The sequence below is a fragment of the Bos javanicus genome, chromosome 16 (assembly GCF_032452875.1).
Source record: "Bos javanicus breed banteng chromosome 16, ARS-OSU_banteng_1.0, whole genome shotgun sequence".
Taxonomy (NCBI): domain Eukaryota; kingdom Metazoa; phylum Chordata; class Mammalia; order Artiodactyla; family Bovidae; genus Bos; species Bos javanicus.
The window spans coordinates 61,804,780-61,821,346 of NC_083883.1; the positions used below are offsets into that span (position 1 = coordinate 61,804,780).

At 37.0% G+C, this 16,567-nt stretch overlaps 1 protein-coding gene across 4 annotated transcripts in view; it reads right to left on the reverse strand.

Moving 5' to 3' along the window:
- Positions 1-295: 295 nt before the first annotated feature.
- The window catches only part of TOR1AIP2 (torsin 1A interacting protein 2), a 44,689-nt gene continuing 28,417 nt past the window's right edge, over positions 296-16,567 (reverse strand). For 2 of the 4 annotated variants that reach the window (XM_061383367.1, XM_061383365.1), the window contains exons 2-5: positions 12,046-12,224; positions 9,609-10,118; positions 6,656-6,760; positions 296-5,852 (exon numbers count right to left, since the gene is read on the reverse strand). In XM_061383367.1, the coding sequence (XP_061239351.1) occupies positions 5,092-5,852; positions 6,656-6,760; positions 9,609-10,118; positions 12,046-12,079 (1,410 nt within the window). In that variant the 5' untranslated portion in view covers positions 12,080-12,224 and the 3' untranslated portion in view covers positions 296-5,091. The remainder of the gene's footprint in view (positions 5,853-6,655; positions 6,761-9,608; positions 10,119-12,045; positions 12,225-16,567) is intronic. The other 2 variants (XM_061383366.1, XM_061383363.1) reach the window with 1 other exon arrangement.

The window sequence follows — 16,567 nt, forward strand, 5'->3', positions numbered from 1 at the left end:
TAACACAATTCCCAATCAGCACACCAAGGTTAGGAGCAATTCCCTGAGCTCTACTTATTAAGCCAAGTCCTGTTTCTCTTACTCAAGAAAGCCTTGTTAAGTAAAAAGAGCACACGTAGAATGCCCAAAGAGGCCACTAACTGATGGCCAAGAGCCACCTGACATTCACAGGATTCTTTGGCTCTTGAACTTACTACCAAATGAGGGCCATCTCCCTTCCCATCATCAATGACAATATACCCATTTCTACAAACTTGCCATTTTGAGAAACAGAATCAAGAATTAGTCAACAGAGAAAAATTAAGGAGATTTATTTTTGGTAAAACCACATAATTTGAATAAGGCACATTCGTCAACATCAATGAGAAACAAATGAAAACACAATCATGGTTACATAAGGAAGAAGGGGAATACCCAGAATTTAGACATTAATATGGGCCATTTATGTTAAGTAGAAAAAAAGCAAAATGCAGTTGTTTGAAGGTCAATGTGTGCTTCTTTTATGACAGGGATGACAAACAGATTTTAATCTCCTGTAATCTGACCAACCAGAAGCAACTGCCTGGAGCTTTGGGCTTTAGAAGGCAGAGGCCAGTGTGGGCACAGAAAGAAGGTTCTGACTGCTGTGGGTGGGGGTGCCAAGCAGCGCATCTTCCTGCCTACTCAGCCCGCTGCTTCCCAAGTCCAAAATGTTCTTTCTGGTTCAGGTGACTGCTCTTAGCCAAGGACAAATTTAGTTTATGAGCCTCAATAAGGAAAAGTGGGAGATCATTTCTCAGTATAGGAACCAATCTATGGATTTTTAAAGCCATCAAAACAAACTGAAGTAAACAGAGCATGTAACCCTGGAAGGAAAGGCATTGAAGACTAAATTATTTGTACCTTTACCAATTATTTACACATTAGGGGATACTGGTTGTAGGCCGTTTAGACAAGGCTATAGTGCTCTTAACTAGTTAGTAAATTTTTAAAACCAGTTGAGGAGCATTGCCATATACAGATCTGATAGGGCAGTATTTTGGAAATGAGTTTCCATAGCCCAGTCTCTGAATGAGGCAAATTTAGGCCCCACATCATCAGCTACTTTACAGCCTAAAGCCTAAAACTTAACATAATAGGAATAAGGGATATTTTAAAGTCATCTGGAAAAACTGTTTTACACAGATATTTTTAGTTAGTTCTCTCTAGAATTGGTAATACCTTCTTTGTAAATGTATTACTCAAAACAAGTATTTCCCATGTGACTCACAAGCCTCAGTATTTCATAAACTCATAGAACCCTTAAAATATTTTAAAATAATCATTTCATCATAGTTCTATGGATTATAGTATTTGTAATCACTAATAATAATCATAATACACATATAAAGACAAATATCAACAGTCCCATTGAGCAAGTGATATAGTGTCCAAGGTATTTTAATTTTGGAAAAACACAAACAGAAAATAGAACCACTATGACTTTTCAATAAATAAATTTCAAAGTGAAATATATTATGCTGATTGACAAAATATTAAAATGAAGATTAGTATTTAACTACATATTCAACATGACAAATAGATTAAAAACTGCTTTTATAAAATGATGTTGAAGGCTTTATAAAGATGTCTTACTTTTATAATTATTTTTTATTTCCAGATGATAAAAATAAGGTGTCAGGTTCCTATTTGAAAGTCCTTCTCTATCAGTAAACTGTATATAAGCTTTATTCCCATTAAATGATAATCAGATATAATGATTATATCTTCTGCTTAGGTTCTGAAGTACTGGACACCTGATTATGCTGCATAAAAACTGGTCAGATGTATGCAAATACAGTCCCAGTGAAGACTACCTTGCTGAATTACTACTTCCACATGATGAATTCGTTGTATTTTTAACATCAGTGCTCCTTATGCTTCCTATATAAATCAAACAATTAAAAACTGTGAAAGGGACAAACCCACCTCAGCAGCTAACACTGTTTACCTGGGTCTTTACCTGGAGGATGGTGGGTCACAGGCCTGCTATACCTTACTCACCACATAAGCTTGGCAGGTTTCAGATGAAATAATATTTAAATTACTTAATTGATTTAAAAATTAGAAATAGAAACAACAGCATTGCTACCTTTGGTTTTATGAATCCCTAGAACTTCACTGCTAACCTGTGGGAACTGGGAAACTCAAAATTTACCCCATGGGGAAAGACACTTAAGTCTAGAGACGGTCTATAGTTCTACCAGTTGCTTCCAGAACTCTGATATCACTCAAAGAAGTGACTTACATTAATGTATAACATAATGAGAATTGTTCTGTGATAATAGTTAAACGGCAATGCTTGGATATCATGCATGGTTATCGTATGCCCACAAGTCATTGTTCGAAGTCAAACAAACTATCACAGTAATGAAAGATGAACACAAAAGAAAATTTGAAAACTTGAAAAATGTAAAAAAAAAAAGTACAACTGAATAGAAATTAATTTGAGTACATTATATAATAGATTTTATTTGTACATTTAAAAAATATGAAATTTTATGCTTTAAGAATAAATCATTGTATTCATGAGAAGACCCAGAGCTAACATACTGCTTCTTTTAAAAATGACTTTTGAAATAGTGGATAGAAAACTGACAACAGTTTCAGCTGACTGCACTTTCACATTGAAGGAGACTTTTTTAACGAAGTGAGTGAGTGAATGAAAGTCGCTCAGTCGTGTCTGACTCTTTGTGACCCCATGGACTATACAATCCATGGAATTCTCCAGGCCAGAATACTGGAGTGGGTAGCCGTTCCCTTCTCCAGGAGATCTTCCCAACCCAGGGATCAAACCCAGGTCTCCTGTATTGCAGGTGGATTCTTTACCAGCTGAGCCACCAGGGAAGCTGTTTTTAACAAAGACCAAAGAGTTTTGTTTTTGTTTTTTTAAAGAAAAGTGACATTTGGAAATGTTTTTCTAAATTATACTGAAAGGAAATGAGGAAACACCATATGCAACTGAATGAAGAAACAATCTTTGTCTGTGATCTGAGTCACTGATGACACGTACATACTCCATACCGGCTCTTTACAGATCCGAAGTAGCACAGGTCAGCAGGCATCAGTTCTACAAGGCACCACTGGTTTTGTGAGTGAATGAATGAAAGTGATGTAATGCTAGCATCTGAGATCTAGAAATATTGAAAAAAAATTGAATATGGTATATAGATTTTCCTTCCATTTCTATTGATTTTATACTGTATTAATATTGATCTTACATACACTATGTTTTAACTATTTGTTCAGGAAGGTCTCGCCTCAAATCTAGCAGAAGAGTCCTTCACAAAGGCCCCAGTGAAAACAGTTCCTTTAGGTATGTGGCCCTACACTCAATTGAGCACAGTGTCAGGTCTTGGTTAGAACAGATTTATATGTTTTTCCTGTGACAAACACTTTCAAACAGATTCTTCCTCCCATATCTTTATTATCTCTCTATAGGTATCAATAAAGACCCCTATATCTGATTACTGTTTTTGAAAAACCTTCTACCCTTTAGTCACTTGACTTTGGAGGTCAAAACCTAGCTGAAATATTCGAGGTTCATGGTGATAGTTCCTAGGTATGCCATGTAATGGGTTAGATCCTTCACTAGGTCAAGATCATTTTACTAAAGTTTCTGCTTTAGGGGTGAAATGCAAATCAATAATCACTGTCTCCATAAACACTGTTCTAGAGCTTTCTTACAATCACAGAACATGATCCAACAATTAATACTAGCTGTTAAAACCTCTTAGAATCTACCTACCATTTCTACTTCCTCTCACTAAGTATAATATCTCCTGCATTTTTCTAATTGTTAACCTACTGGTTCTTCTAACTAGAAGATCAAGAAATGAACTACATTATATAATGTTCCATCACTGTACAATAAGTAAACAGTATGGTAAAGTTATGCCAGCGTACCCATATAAAAACCTACTATTCAACTGGTTATTAAAATCAGTTCTGCATAAAGCATTCAAACGCATCTTAGACAATTACAGAATTTCATCAGGAGAGACAGAAATGCTGAGTAACAGAAATTAACAAACGCATAGAAATATGCTAGTAAATACAAGTTTACACATTCTGCTAATCATCTGTAGGTCTTTGTATTCTTCATAAATAGCATGTCTCTATGATAAACTTGTATTTCATCTTCTAACTACTTATGAGTTTTAATTCATTTCTTTCTACCCATTTCCTATCTTCCAAGCTGTCTTTTCCCTTAATCAGTGATTTTCAAACTTATCAGCAGAACTCTTTATTCCAATTAAATCTTATGTAGGATCCCAATATGTAAAATGGGCAAAAAAAGAACTTCTTTGATACAAAAGGGAGAGGGGCCAGTAGACGGCTTGGAAATCACTGCTCTATATCAGAAAATTGAAGCAAAGATACAGCCAGTTGCAATTTATTCATTTGCAATGATTATAAACAGTTCCCCCATCACTTCCAATTTTTAAGAACATTTCTTGAGCACAGGCTGCTTTTCCCTTAGAGCTCATTAACGGAAGAAAAACATACTGCCTTACATATAGTATTTAGGTAAATAAGTATTTGAATTCTTATTTCCTTTTTCATACTATTCAAAAGTGCAAAAAAGCATAAGACGTAGTCCTGCAACTACGTTATTAAAATGAGTTTTAAAAATATTTAACATGTAATAGAAAATTTTTAAAAATTTTAACTGCTTTATAACTGTAATTACTTTAATCTGAGTCCAAATACTATCCACAGGCTCCTTAGAGTCTCAAGAAAACAAAAATCACTCTGTAGTTACTGTGAGAAGATTATCTTCCCATTTAATCATTCTGTCGCTCTATTTTTAGATTGGAAAAAATTCCTCAGTTGTATATACCTGATTCACTTGAAAGGCAAGGAAAGAAAGTCAGGTCAACTTTTAGCTTTGCCAAGCTTAGATTAGAAAGATTTTACAGAAAGTAAAAAATGAAAATTTCTTTTCTAAAATAAGCTTGTTTGTGCTTTCCAGGCATTTCCTCACATTCATCAACCTCCTTCCACATAAAAAGGCTTTTCAACTAACTTTCTAATAATCCCATGCTGACCATAACCACCTCTGCGCTTAGCTTATACAAAGCAGCCTCGTTCTTCTATGCTCCTCACTGGCTGGACGGGCAGCACCAGGTGGGAAATACGGCTCCACAGCCCACTCAATTTGTCTGAATCCATGTGGTTAAAGGAGCTGGGAGTGTTAGAGTTGGTAAACCTCGCCCAGAGTAAATCTCGCACTTTCTCTTCGGTTTCCCTTGGGCTGACGCTTGCTTCTAATGTTTCCTCCTCCAGTAGGACGGTCAGGACCAGGGCCACATCTTTAAAGGCAGCATTCTCATGGTCACAATACTTATAGAAAATCAAGGTGGAGCCTGCAGGAAGGGATTCAAAGTGATGGACCACAGCTGCCTTCTGGCCCTTCTCAAATCCAGAGCTCAGCTCCGTGTCAACTGAATGCTTGACCTTATCACTGTCCTGCAGGGTTTTCCCAGCCCCATCAATCTGAATGGCAGAGACCTTCTGGGCAGATGTGTAGGCATCCGCGACATGGTGGCTGAGGCACTTCAGCGTCTCTCTTCCCTCTCGGGCTGCTGTGAATATGATGGTGGCTGGCTCACTGGGGTGTGAGGCGTTGAGGTGCTTCTGGAGAAATTTTCGTCCTCTCTGCCACAGAAAGGAACTCTGGCCTGGAAATTTATCCTTCAGTTGGCTAAAATGAACCAAGAAAGCCTCCAAAGCTGGATTTTTGGGGACTTGCTGGGCTGGAGATGAATAGTAGCTATTAACAGAACTTAGCAAAACTATGATAAGAACCAGGAAGCAAAAAATGATGGAGCCTGTCAGAGAAAGAGAAAATAAAAGACAAAATTAGAGAGAATGAGTCAGAAATAAAGCCTGTGGCAAACTAAAAAGAGGCAGATACACTGTCAGATTTTACTGACTGCGTTGTGTTTCTTTTGCCTAAATCCTTATAATTTTTAGCTGTTGAAATCTATCAGAAATTTTTTAATTTCTTAAATTATTTAAAGATACAATATCTTTGTTAAAAGGTAAAATATAATTTATGTATATTTTTCTATATCTAATGATGTGTTTAGAAACAAACTATCAGCATATTCTTCTACTAATACCTTCTCAGAAGTATCTACTACCTATAGGCCATTTTTTCCTAAATGGTCAAAATGTAAAAATGCCACTTCAAAAGTTAATACTTTCTTTCTCACTGAAGAGGCAGCTTTAATAGGAAGCTATATTGAATATCTTTTAATAGACTATAATGGAAAATAATCTGAAAAAATATACATATATATAACTAATCACTTTATTGCCCACCTGAAATTAGCACTACATTGTAAATCAGGTTTACTTCGATCAAAAAAATGTTTCAGTTTCTTGTTTATGAAAAGACCTTCCTCCATTGGGGATTCCCATTTTGTTAAGGATGGCAAAATATTGGCTAACACACCTAAAGAAAAAATCCCTAAAACTCAATTGCTTTGTTCTAATATTACTATCAAACATTAAAAAAAAAAAAAAAACTTAAAACAATGCTAAAGCTGTTAAATCTGTTAGTTTTCTGGGTATTTCTCTGCAGATTTCTGAATGTGAATTACTGCAGTAAGACCACTTTTGTTCTCACCATAGCTCAAAAAATCCTTTTTATCAGTCCTTCTTATGGTACCCTGGGCATTCTTCTCTTTGTTTTCTTCCAATTCTTGTGTTTCTTGTTGATGTGTCTCAGCCTCTGGAAAACAAAACAAAACATTATTATTAGGCAGTACACTAATGAGAATGTGCATTCCTTTATACTTCTTATCAAAGCAAAGAATTTGACTGAGGATGCCATACTTCATCAAAGTTTGTTTTGTACAAAGCTAATTATTTTTCCTGTCTTTTACTTAAGGCTCACTATTCTACTTCATTCTACTTAGAAGAATAAAATAAAATGCTGTGAAATCACTTAAGGATACTGTTGTTACATCCATAATTCTTCACTAGTCCTTACATCAAGGACCAAGAAACAAGATTGCAGCCAAACCTATATGTGATTTGACAAAATGTACAGAACTAAGAAGGAATTTAAGAAATGTTAACTATACACAAGACTCAACATCACAGGGCAATGATGCTCTAATTTCAGTATTTATATTTCAGAAGGTTCCTCAACTCCCAAATATGCAAATAATAGACACTAAGTTTAAAGACAGAAGAGATTACTATACACTAATAGCCTATTTTGCAAAATAGCTTACAAAAAAGCAAGCCTAAAACTTAATGAGAGGTATATGAAACAAGGACGACAAGGTTAAGAAAATTTATGAACTATATAAAATTGCAGGTATGGGGTGTGATATCAATCTTAAAATGTGTTGGTGAAAAGGAGGCAGTATTTTGTAGACTCTGAGCTAAATCCCTCTAGAGTCAAAATGTGTGCCTGACCCCAGCCAGGCACCTCATATAACAATGACAGCTGACTACTGCCCATAATCCTTACTACAGAAATAACTCAAATAGCATACTCTATTAACATAAAGGAGTACAGTCATCTTCACCTATAAAGAACAGTTCATTTAGTCAGATCACACCAAAATATGGGTTTTTAAAATATGTCACAGAATTTAAGGACTGAAAGGATCTGTAATGATCACCTACTCTAGCCTCCTACCTTACCTACTGTGACAAGAGGTCCAGAGATGTCAAGGGCTTTGCCCAAGGCCAAACTGAGATTAGAAAGAGGTTTCTTATCACCTGCTGCTGCTGCTGCTGCTAAGTCGCTTCCGTCGTGTCCGACTCTGTGCGTTCCCATAGACGGCAGCCCACCAGGCTCCCCCATCTCTGGGATTCTCCAGGCAAGAACACTGGAGTGGGTTGCCATTTCCTTCTCCAATGCATGAAAGTGAAAAGTGAAAGTGAAGCTGCTCAGTCGTCTCTGACTCTTCACGACACCATGGACTGCAGCCCACCAGGCTCCTCCGTCCATGGGATTAGATGAGCTCATTCCATTATATTAAGCTGCTTCTCACACATTAAACTGCATTTTTAAAACGATGTTTTCTTCCCCTACTCAGTGAACCTGCATACCACTGAAATTCTGATGGCACATATTGGTCCATATACAAATCCTATCATTTGCTCATTTAACAAATATTCATAAAGTCACTTCTCTGTGCCAAGAGCCACAGAAACACAATGAGTGAGACACAGCCCTTGTCTTCACTCAAGTTAATAGTAAACTAATGAAATGCATATTTGAGATCAGTCATTGACTTACACTGAAACATGGAATTCTAGTCCGCATTTAAGTCCAACAAAAACAATGTCTTACATTTTATATTCCTTTGCTCTGGCAAATAGGCATTTCAGGCTGAGCTTTTAGAGTACTTATAAAACACAAATCCACACAATCCAACTCCATAATATCACAGAAGGTAAAAGCTGGAAGAAACCAGCTGGATATCATCTTGTGCAACTTCTTCATTTCTACAAATAGGAAACTGAAGTACCAGGAAGTTGGGAGATTTGCTTAAAGTCACCCAAGTTAGGAAGTGGTAGGGCTGCAACTAGAATCCATATCTCTTGAGTTCCAGTTAAAGACTGAGCACACTGCAGCTATTCTTCGTGAGGAAGCTGTTCTCCTGAATACACAGGTGGGGAAAATCAAGTACAGAGAAATAACTAATTTGCTCAAAGTCCTATAAAACTGAAATATGACTGAGTTAAGGGTACTGGCTCAGACGGTAAAGAATTTGCCTGCAATGCAGGAGACCCAGGTTCAATCCCTGGGTTGGGAAGAACTCCTGGAGGAGGGAATGGCTACCCACTCCAGTATTCTTGCCTGGAGAATCCCATGGACAGAGAAGCCTGGCGGGTTACAGTCCATGGGGTCACAAAGAATCAGACACAGACTGTAGTGACTAACACTTCACTTCAAGGGTACTATACCACTGATGCTGGTTTTTAAATATACCTATCTCTTGATTTATGTAGCATTTAGTTTCCCCCAAAATAAAAGATTTTAAAAAGTGAAAGCGAAAATATGCTCGTAAGAAATAAAGAAAAGGCCAGGGGCGAAATTTTTAAGTCATACCTGTAAAAAATAAAAAAAATCATACATACAGTAAATAAATAGAAACTGTTAGAAAATGCAGCTTATGTATAAGTGGGAAGCATCTTAATGTAGTGAGCAGAATGAGCTAGCTTGAAAGCGAAAGCATTAGTTGCTCAATTGTGTCTGACTCTGCAACCCCATGGACTATAGCCTGCTAGGCTCCTCTGTCCATGGGATTCTCCAGGCAAGAATACTGGAGTGGGTTGCATTCCCTTCTCCAGGGGATCTTCCCAACCCAGGGATTGAACCTGGATCTCTCACATTGCAGGAAGAGACTTTACCTTCTGAGCCACCAGGGAAGTCTTAGGAGATAAGAAACCTCATTTAATCTCAATGTAGTCATATCTCTTTGTGAGCTTGGGCAAGATGCAAAGGCCTTAATCCTATGAAGTAAAGAAAAGCTCTCTGAAAAGAAGGGTCCCACCTATGTTGTGTTCCCAGGACAGAACAGTACACAACAGCACAGGCTCAGGGCTTCTCTCACCTGGTGCCAGCAGTCGCCTCCTCAGTGTGTGCTGGCTCTCCAGCCCTGCACTGGAATGGCCAGGGCTCTGGGCATCCTGAGGGTCAACGACTGGCGGCTCCTGAGATGCTCCGGGTCCGTCACTGACGTGCTCAGGGAGGGCTGCAGAGCTGCCCACTATGTGTGCGTCTGTTCTTCCTACCTTGTCACTTGGAGAACACTTGGTTTCTGGATCCACAGGGTCTTCACTCAGACTCTCTGAAGGGAGCTGATGGCCTTGTTCTCCACCCTGAAAACTCTGGCTGTTCTCACCTTCTGTATCCTTTAGATACTTCCCACAATCTGTTTCATCTGGATTTTCTGATTGAGCATCTGTATCTGTACTTCCTGGGCCAACTGTTTCTATCTCTTGGTGGTCTTTGTTAAGCCCAGGGGCGGGGTCTGGGGTCTGAGCTTCTTCAGTGGTACTTGTAGTGACTGTAGCCTCCTGAGTATTTAGTGATGGATCATTTTCCAAATCCTTTTGAGGGTCTATTGAGACAAAAATTTATAATTTTAAAAATTTCCCTATATTTTTTATTTCAACAAGGTCCCTGATTAATAAAAATATTTATATAGATTTTTATGGCTTAAGAGGCACTCTTCCTAAACATTATTTCTCTTGACTTTCACTAAAGATGACTGATTACCCAAATTTATTATCATGCTAATCTAACAAATAATATTAATTGAAAACTATTTTGAATGGCAAACCAACTTTTGGTAATATTAAATACATCCTCTTCCCTAATGAAACAACCTAGGCAATAATCATCAATAGCAACTGAAACCATTATTCGAAAGACTGAAGAGGAATTTTATAATGAATGAACCTGGCTGACAATTCCTGAACCCACTGATGAATCTTAATACCACAAAAAGAAGGAAAATCAGACATTTCTAACTTCCCAAATTCAATGCAATAAGAAGTACACTATACTACCTATGAGGTATTCTTGCCAAACTGAAGCAGAATCTGATCAAGCTTCTAAAGCTAATTACCAGTTTCCAAGAAACACAGGGATAGAGGAATACATTAAATTATGCCTCAGGAATGTAATCAGAAAAACTAAAAATGATTGAAATTCTAAGAGACAAAAGACTCTGTTTCTTTAGTAACAGCAAGAAATAAAAATAAATGGCAAGAAAAGATAAAAAAAAGGAGGGGTGACAGATTGATTGAGATACTTGAGACACATCCACAATGTGTGGACCACATTATAGATCCAGTGTCCCACAAACCAACTTTTAAAGAAGTATTAATGAGATAATCAGGAAAATCTGAATACCAGCTATTTGATGAGACTAAGGAATTATTGGTTCATCTTCTAGGTATGATAAAGGAATGGGGTAATGTTTTTAAAAAGGAATCTTTACCATTTAGAGATAAGTGTTCAAGTATTTTGGCTAAAATTATATGATATCTAGATTTTGCTTCAATACAATGATATGGGTATAAGGAGAAGTAAGAGAGTATAAATGAAACAGCGTTAGCCATATGTTGACAGCAGATGAAGCTGGGTCACGGAATTCATTTCATCTCTCTACTTTATATATGTTTGAATTTTCCATAATAAAGTTTAAAAAAAAAAGCAACCAAAAAGACTTATCAATGAAATGCAGTCTGTGACCCAAATGTAAAGAAAAAAAAATTAGAAACCCAACTGTGAAGAAAAAGAGATTATGAGACAATTGGAGAATGTGAATATTGGCTGTATATATGAAGAATAGTGTGGAATAACAATTTATTTTTAGGTGTGACAGAGCTATTTTGGTTCTTTTTTTTTTTTAATGTAAAGAGATGTAAAATGTTTAAGAGATGTAAACTAAAGTACTAACAAAATTATATCATGTCTTGGATTTGCACTTAAATATTTCAAGGCAGGTAACAAGAGTAGCATTATGTAGGTAAAAGTTGAAGTTAGATGTTGAGTACATGTGACTTCATTATACTGTGCTATTTTTATATATTGAAAAATATCCTTAATAAAATATTTAAATATGCCCTTCTCTTCCAAAAAATCTATTTCATATTTTGCCTATATTTCCTATATATACACTTGGGCAGGATGAAGAATTTAAATTTCATCTTTCCTTATAATTGAAAGATCCTGCTCTCTCTATATAGCATATCACAGCTAACTTGACTTTTAAAAATATAACTCTAAAGATCTGTCTATCATACTTTTTTAAGATGTATTTTCCCAATACTACAGGAGTCTCTAAAACTTAATCTTCTTCATAATTAGGGTCTGGTATGATGGTAAAATTCAGTAAATATCAAAGAATAAGAATCATAATAAATCAAGAAATTAACTTCTTTTTTACTTCCAAACTTCAGTTTTAATCACCAGAGACTTTCTCAGCACAGCCTTAGTTTCCAACAGCACAAACTTTGTGCTGTACAAATGAGTCTTACCCTCTGGAGGATCCCTAAGTCCTCTGTCGGTCATGTTTGAGTTCTATCTCTTCAGACTCTGGGGTACTTTCTGTTAGTATCTGGATTTCCTTGTAAAGATGTCTTGGTTTCTTCTTCTCCCAAGTCCCAACAGGCTCATGCTTCCTGTGGACCCAGGAAACAAGGCATATATACAGTGACTAAAACAAAATGAGAAGAATTAAAAAGACTTTTTTATTCATACATAGGAAAAATGACTAGTTCATCTTTATTTACTAAATCTGCTTAGTTTGAGTACTATTTCCTCTCTGAAACTTTTCTAGTGGATAAAAAATGTTTTCTGGCTTTCATGAGGCTCATATTCCAAATCCTAGACGATAAACAGAAAAAAAAAAGCTTCAGATTATTAACCGTTGTATAGATGACATAACCTCCTAATACATTCTAGTGTGTCTGGAAGGATGTAAAAAGTAAGAACAAGTGACCAGAATCTTTAAGGAAACACCTTTGAAACTGAAATAAAAAGTAATTCCAAGAGTAAAAATTTAAGTCAGTGCTGAGTTAATCACTGCAGATTTCCCTATTATCTTCAATTTCTGTCCCATACAAATTTCTCAGAGTTTGCCTACCAGAAACTTCCATTTTTCATTAACAAGGAACATGCACAGGGGTGACCTACAGATGAAGGTGGCTGTCTTGGTATTAGGAAGAGCAAATACACATTTGGAGTTTCATCACTAAGAGTGGTTCTCTTACAGTATTCTTTTATAAAACATGGAGACAGTTTTCTCTTTATACAATGCCCTTCTATACACTGCTCAAAGAAGTTGTTGTGTTTAGTCACTCAGTCATGTCTGACTCTTTGCAACCCCATGGACTGTAGATCAAAGAAGAATATATATCAATTATTAAAAGCTGTATACAAAAGGAATCAAAACCAGAGGTAACTTATAAGCAATAAAAACTCAATTATATCTTATAAGCAGTTGGTGCAAACGTAATTGTGGTTTGGGTTTTTTCATTTTAAATCATTATAACTAGGCTTGAATACATCTTAATTAATCAAAATAGGAACCATTACAATCAACGCATTTTTGCTAACAAGAAATAAGTTTGTTTATTCCTGTAGCATGAAAATCTATGCTTCATGATTTGACAAATTCTTGGAAAGCATTTCTGCATTCTGTTGGTTGTGGAAGTGTTTTCCCTGCAAAAAGTTTTCGAGATGCTTGAAGAAGTGGTAGTCAGTTGGCAAGAGGTCAGGTGAATACAGCAGATGAGGCAAAACTTCAAAAATACATAGAAAATCCAGCGACAGAGGAGTCTCGTGGGCTATAGTCCATAGGGTTGCAAAGAGTTGGACACGACTAAAGCAACCAAGCATGCATGCATGCACCTCATAATAAAAACTACAAGGCACCTAGTAATGAATCTACAGCACATATACAAGGACTTTGGAGTGGGGTGAAGCTTATGGTATGTAAATTATACCTCAATAAAACTATTTTTTAAAAAAAGAACTTTTAGGGAGAAAAGTATTAAAACTTTACTGAAGAAGATAAAAAGGACCCAAGTAGAGAAATATACTGTGTGTATCGACAGTAAGATTCAAGGCCATTTAATGCTAATTGCACTCATCTCACACACTAGCAAAGTAATGCTCCAAGGCAGGCTTCAGCAGTACATGGACTGTGAACTTCCAGTTGTTCAAGCTGGATTTAGAAAAGGCAGAAGAACCAGAGATCAAATTGCCAACATCCACTGGATCCTCGAAAAAGCAAGAGAGTTCCAGAAAAATATTTACTTTTGCTTTATTGACTACACCAAAGCCTTTGACTGTGTGGATCACAATAAACTGTGGAAAATTCTTCAAGAGATGGGAACACCAGACCACCTGACCTGCCTTCTGAGAAATCTGTATGCAGGTCAAGAAGCAACAGTTAGAACTGGACATGGAACAACAGACTGGTTCCAAATCGGGAAAAGAGTACATCAAGGCAGTATGTTGTCATCCTGCTTATTTAACTTATATGCACATTATATCATGAGAAATGCTGGACTGGATGAAGCACAAGCTGTAATCAAGATTGCCGGGAGAAATATCAATAACCTCAGATACGCAGATGACACCACCCTTATGGCAGAAAGCGAAGAAGGACTAAAGAGCCTCTTGATGAAAAGTGAAAGAGGAAGAGTGAAAAAGTTGGCTTAAAACTCTACATTCAATCTGATCCCATCAGTTCATGGCAAATAGACGGGGAAACAGTAGAAACACTGGCTGACTTTATTTTGGGGGCTCCAAAATCACTGCAGATGGTGATTGCAGCCATGAAATTAAAAGACACTTGCTCCTTGGAAGAAAAGCTATGACCAACCTAGAAAACATGTTAAAAAGCAGAGACATTACTTTACCAACAAAGGTCCGTCTAGTCAAAGCTATGTTTTTTCCAGTAGTCATGTATGGATGTGAGAGTTGGACTATAAAGGAAGCTGAGCGCTAAAGAATTGATGCTTTTGAACTGTGTTGTTGGAGAAGACTCTTGAGAATCCCTTGGACTGCAAGGAGATTCAACCAGTCAATCCTAAAGGAAATCAGTCCTGAATATTCATTGGAAGGATTGATGCTGAAGCTGAAACTCCAATACTTTGGCCTCCTGATGCAAAGAATTGACTCCCTGGAAAAGACCCTGATGCTGGGAAAGATTGAAGGTGGGAGGAGAAGGGGACGACAGAGGGTGATATGGTTGGATGGCATCACTGACGTGATTGCCATGAGTTTGAGCAAGCTCTGGGAGTTGGTGATGGACGGGGAAGCCTGGTCAGCTGCAGTTCATGGGGTCGCAAAGAGTCAGACACAACTGAGTGACTGAACTGAACACCAATTCCCTCCAAAATAATCTGTAAGTTCATTGCAATTTGAAACAAAATCTTCAGACAATTTTTGTACTGTTATATGTTTCTTATGGAATGAGTGAGCTGACTGTAAAATTCACAAAAAGCAGTAAAGAATTAAGAGTCAAGATAATTCTGAAGGAAGAAAAAAGAATTCTGAAAGAGGGAAATCTTTACCAGATGTATCAAGATATTAAAAACAATAGGGTACTGGCATTAGAACAGACAAACATAACACAGAATAGACAGCCAGGAAATATGCACACACTTAAGTAAAGGAAACTGAGTGACAAAGAGAAAGAAAGGATTAGTGAGTAAACAGTTTGGGGACAACTGATTTTTCAAATGGGAAAAAAACTAGATTTCTACCTCCACAAAAATCAATTGAAGATTAGAGACCTAAGGGTAAAGTGCAAAACTTTGAAATTTTCAGAAGAAAGTGGGGAATACCATTATAACCTCAAGGTTAAACGATGAGGGGAACAAATGTGATGACATTTAAAAAGTTAAATCTCTATACAAATCATCAAAATCAAGGTTAAAAGATAAATTCACTGACTAGAAAACTATCAGCAACACATATAATCATCAATGGATTAATATCTAGAATACATAAAAACTACCCCAGATCAGTTAAGAGACAAATACTGCTATTTTGTTTTTTTAAGTGGGCAAAAGAGATGAACAAGCAGTTAAATAAAAAGAGGACTTTAAAAGTCTAATGAATTGGTAAGAAATGTAGGCAAGGAAATGCAAAAATTAATGATGAGATACCATTTCACGACCACCAGATTGGAAAAAAAAAATGTAATGCCAAGTGTTGGTGAGGATTTGGAGATACTCAGACCTGTATTGCGGAGAAGGCAATGGCACCCCACTCCAGTACTCTTGCCTGGAAAATCCCACGGACGGAGGACCCTGGTGGGCTGCCGTCTATGAGGTCGCACAGAGTTGGACACGACTGAAGCGACTTAGCAGCAGCAGACCTGTACTGACAATGAGGCCCCTGTTACAACCTGGGAGGGCAATAGGGCAATGCGGAGTTGACACACACATTCTACAAATCAGGAATTCTGCTTTTAGACATGCACCTTAGAGCAACTTTTCCTAAAGTGCCCAATGGTGTTTGTGGCAGCATTGTTAAAAAAAAATGAGGAAAAACTGAGAAAATCTTAAATGTCTATAAATAAGGAACTAGATTTTTTAAATTGTGGCATATTCTTTAAATGTAATATTATATACAGCAATTAACAACTTATGTATCAAAAATTCATAAATGTACAATATTAAAGCCTTTATATACAATTTAAGAAGCATAAAATACTACGTGTGTGTGTGTGTGTGTGTGTGTGTGGGTGGGTGGGTGTGTGTGGGCGTGTGCGCACGCACTCAGTCATGTCCAACTCTGCAACCCCAAGGACTATAGCCCACCAGGTTCCATTGTCCAAAGAATTTTCCACACAAGAATACTGGAGTAGGTTGCCATTTCCTACTTCAGGGGATCTTCTCAGTCCAGGAATCAAACCTGAGTCTCGTGTGTCTCCTGTATTGGCAGGCAGATTCTTTACCTGCGCCACCTGGGAAGCCTATAAATACTATGTTGTTGTTGCTAAGTCACTTCAGTCGTGTCTGACTCTGTGCAACCCCATAG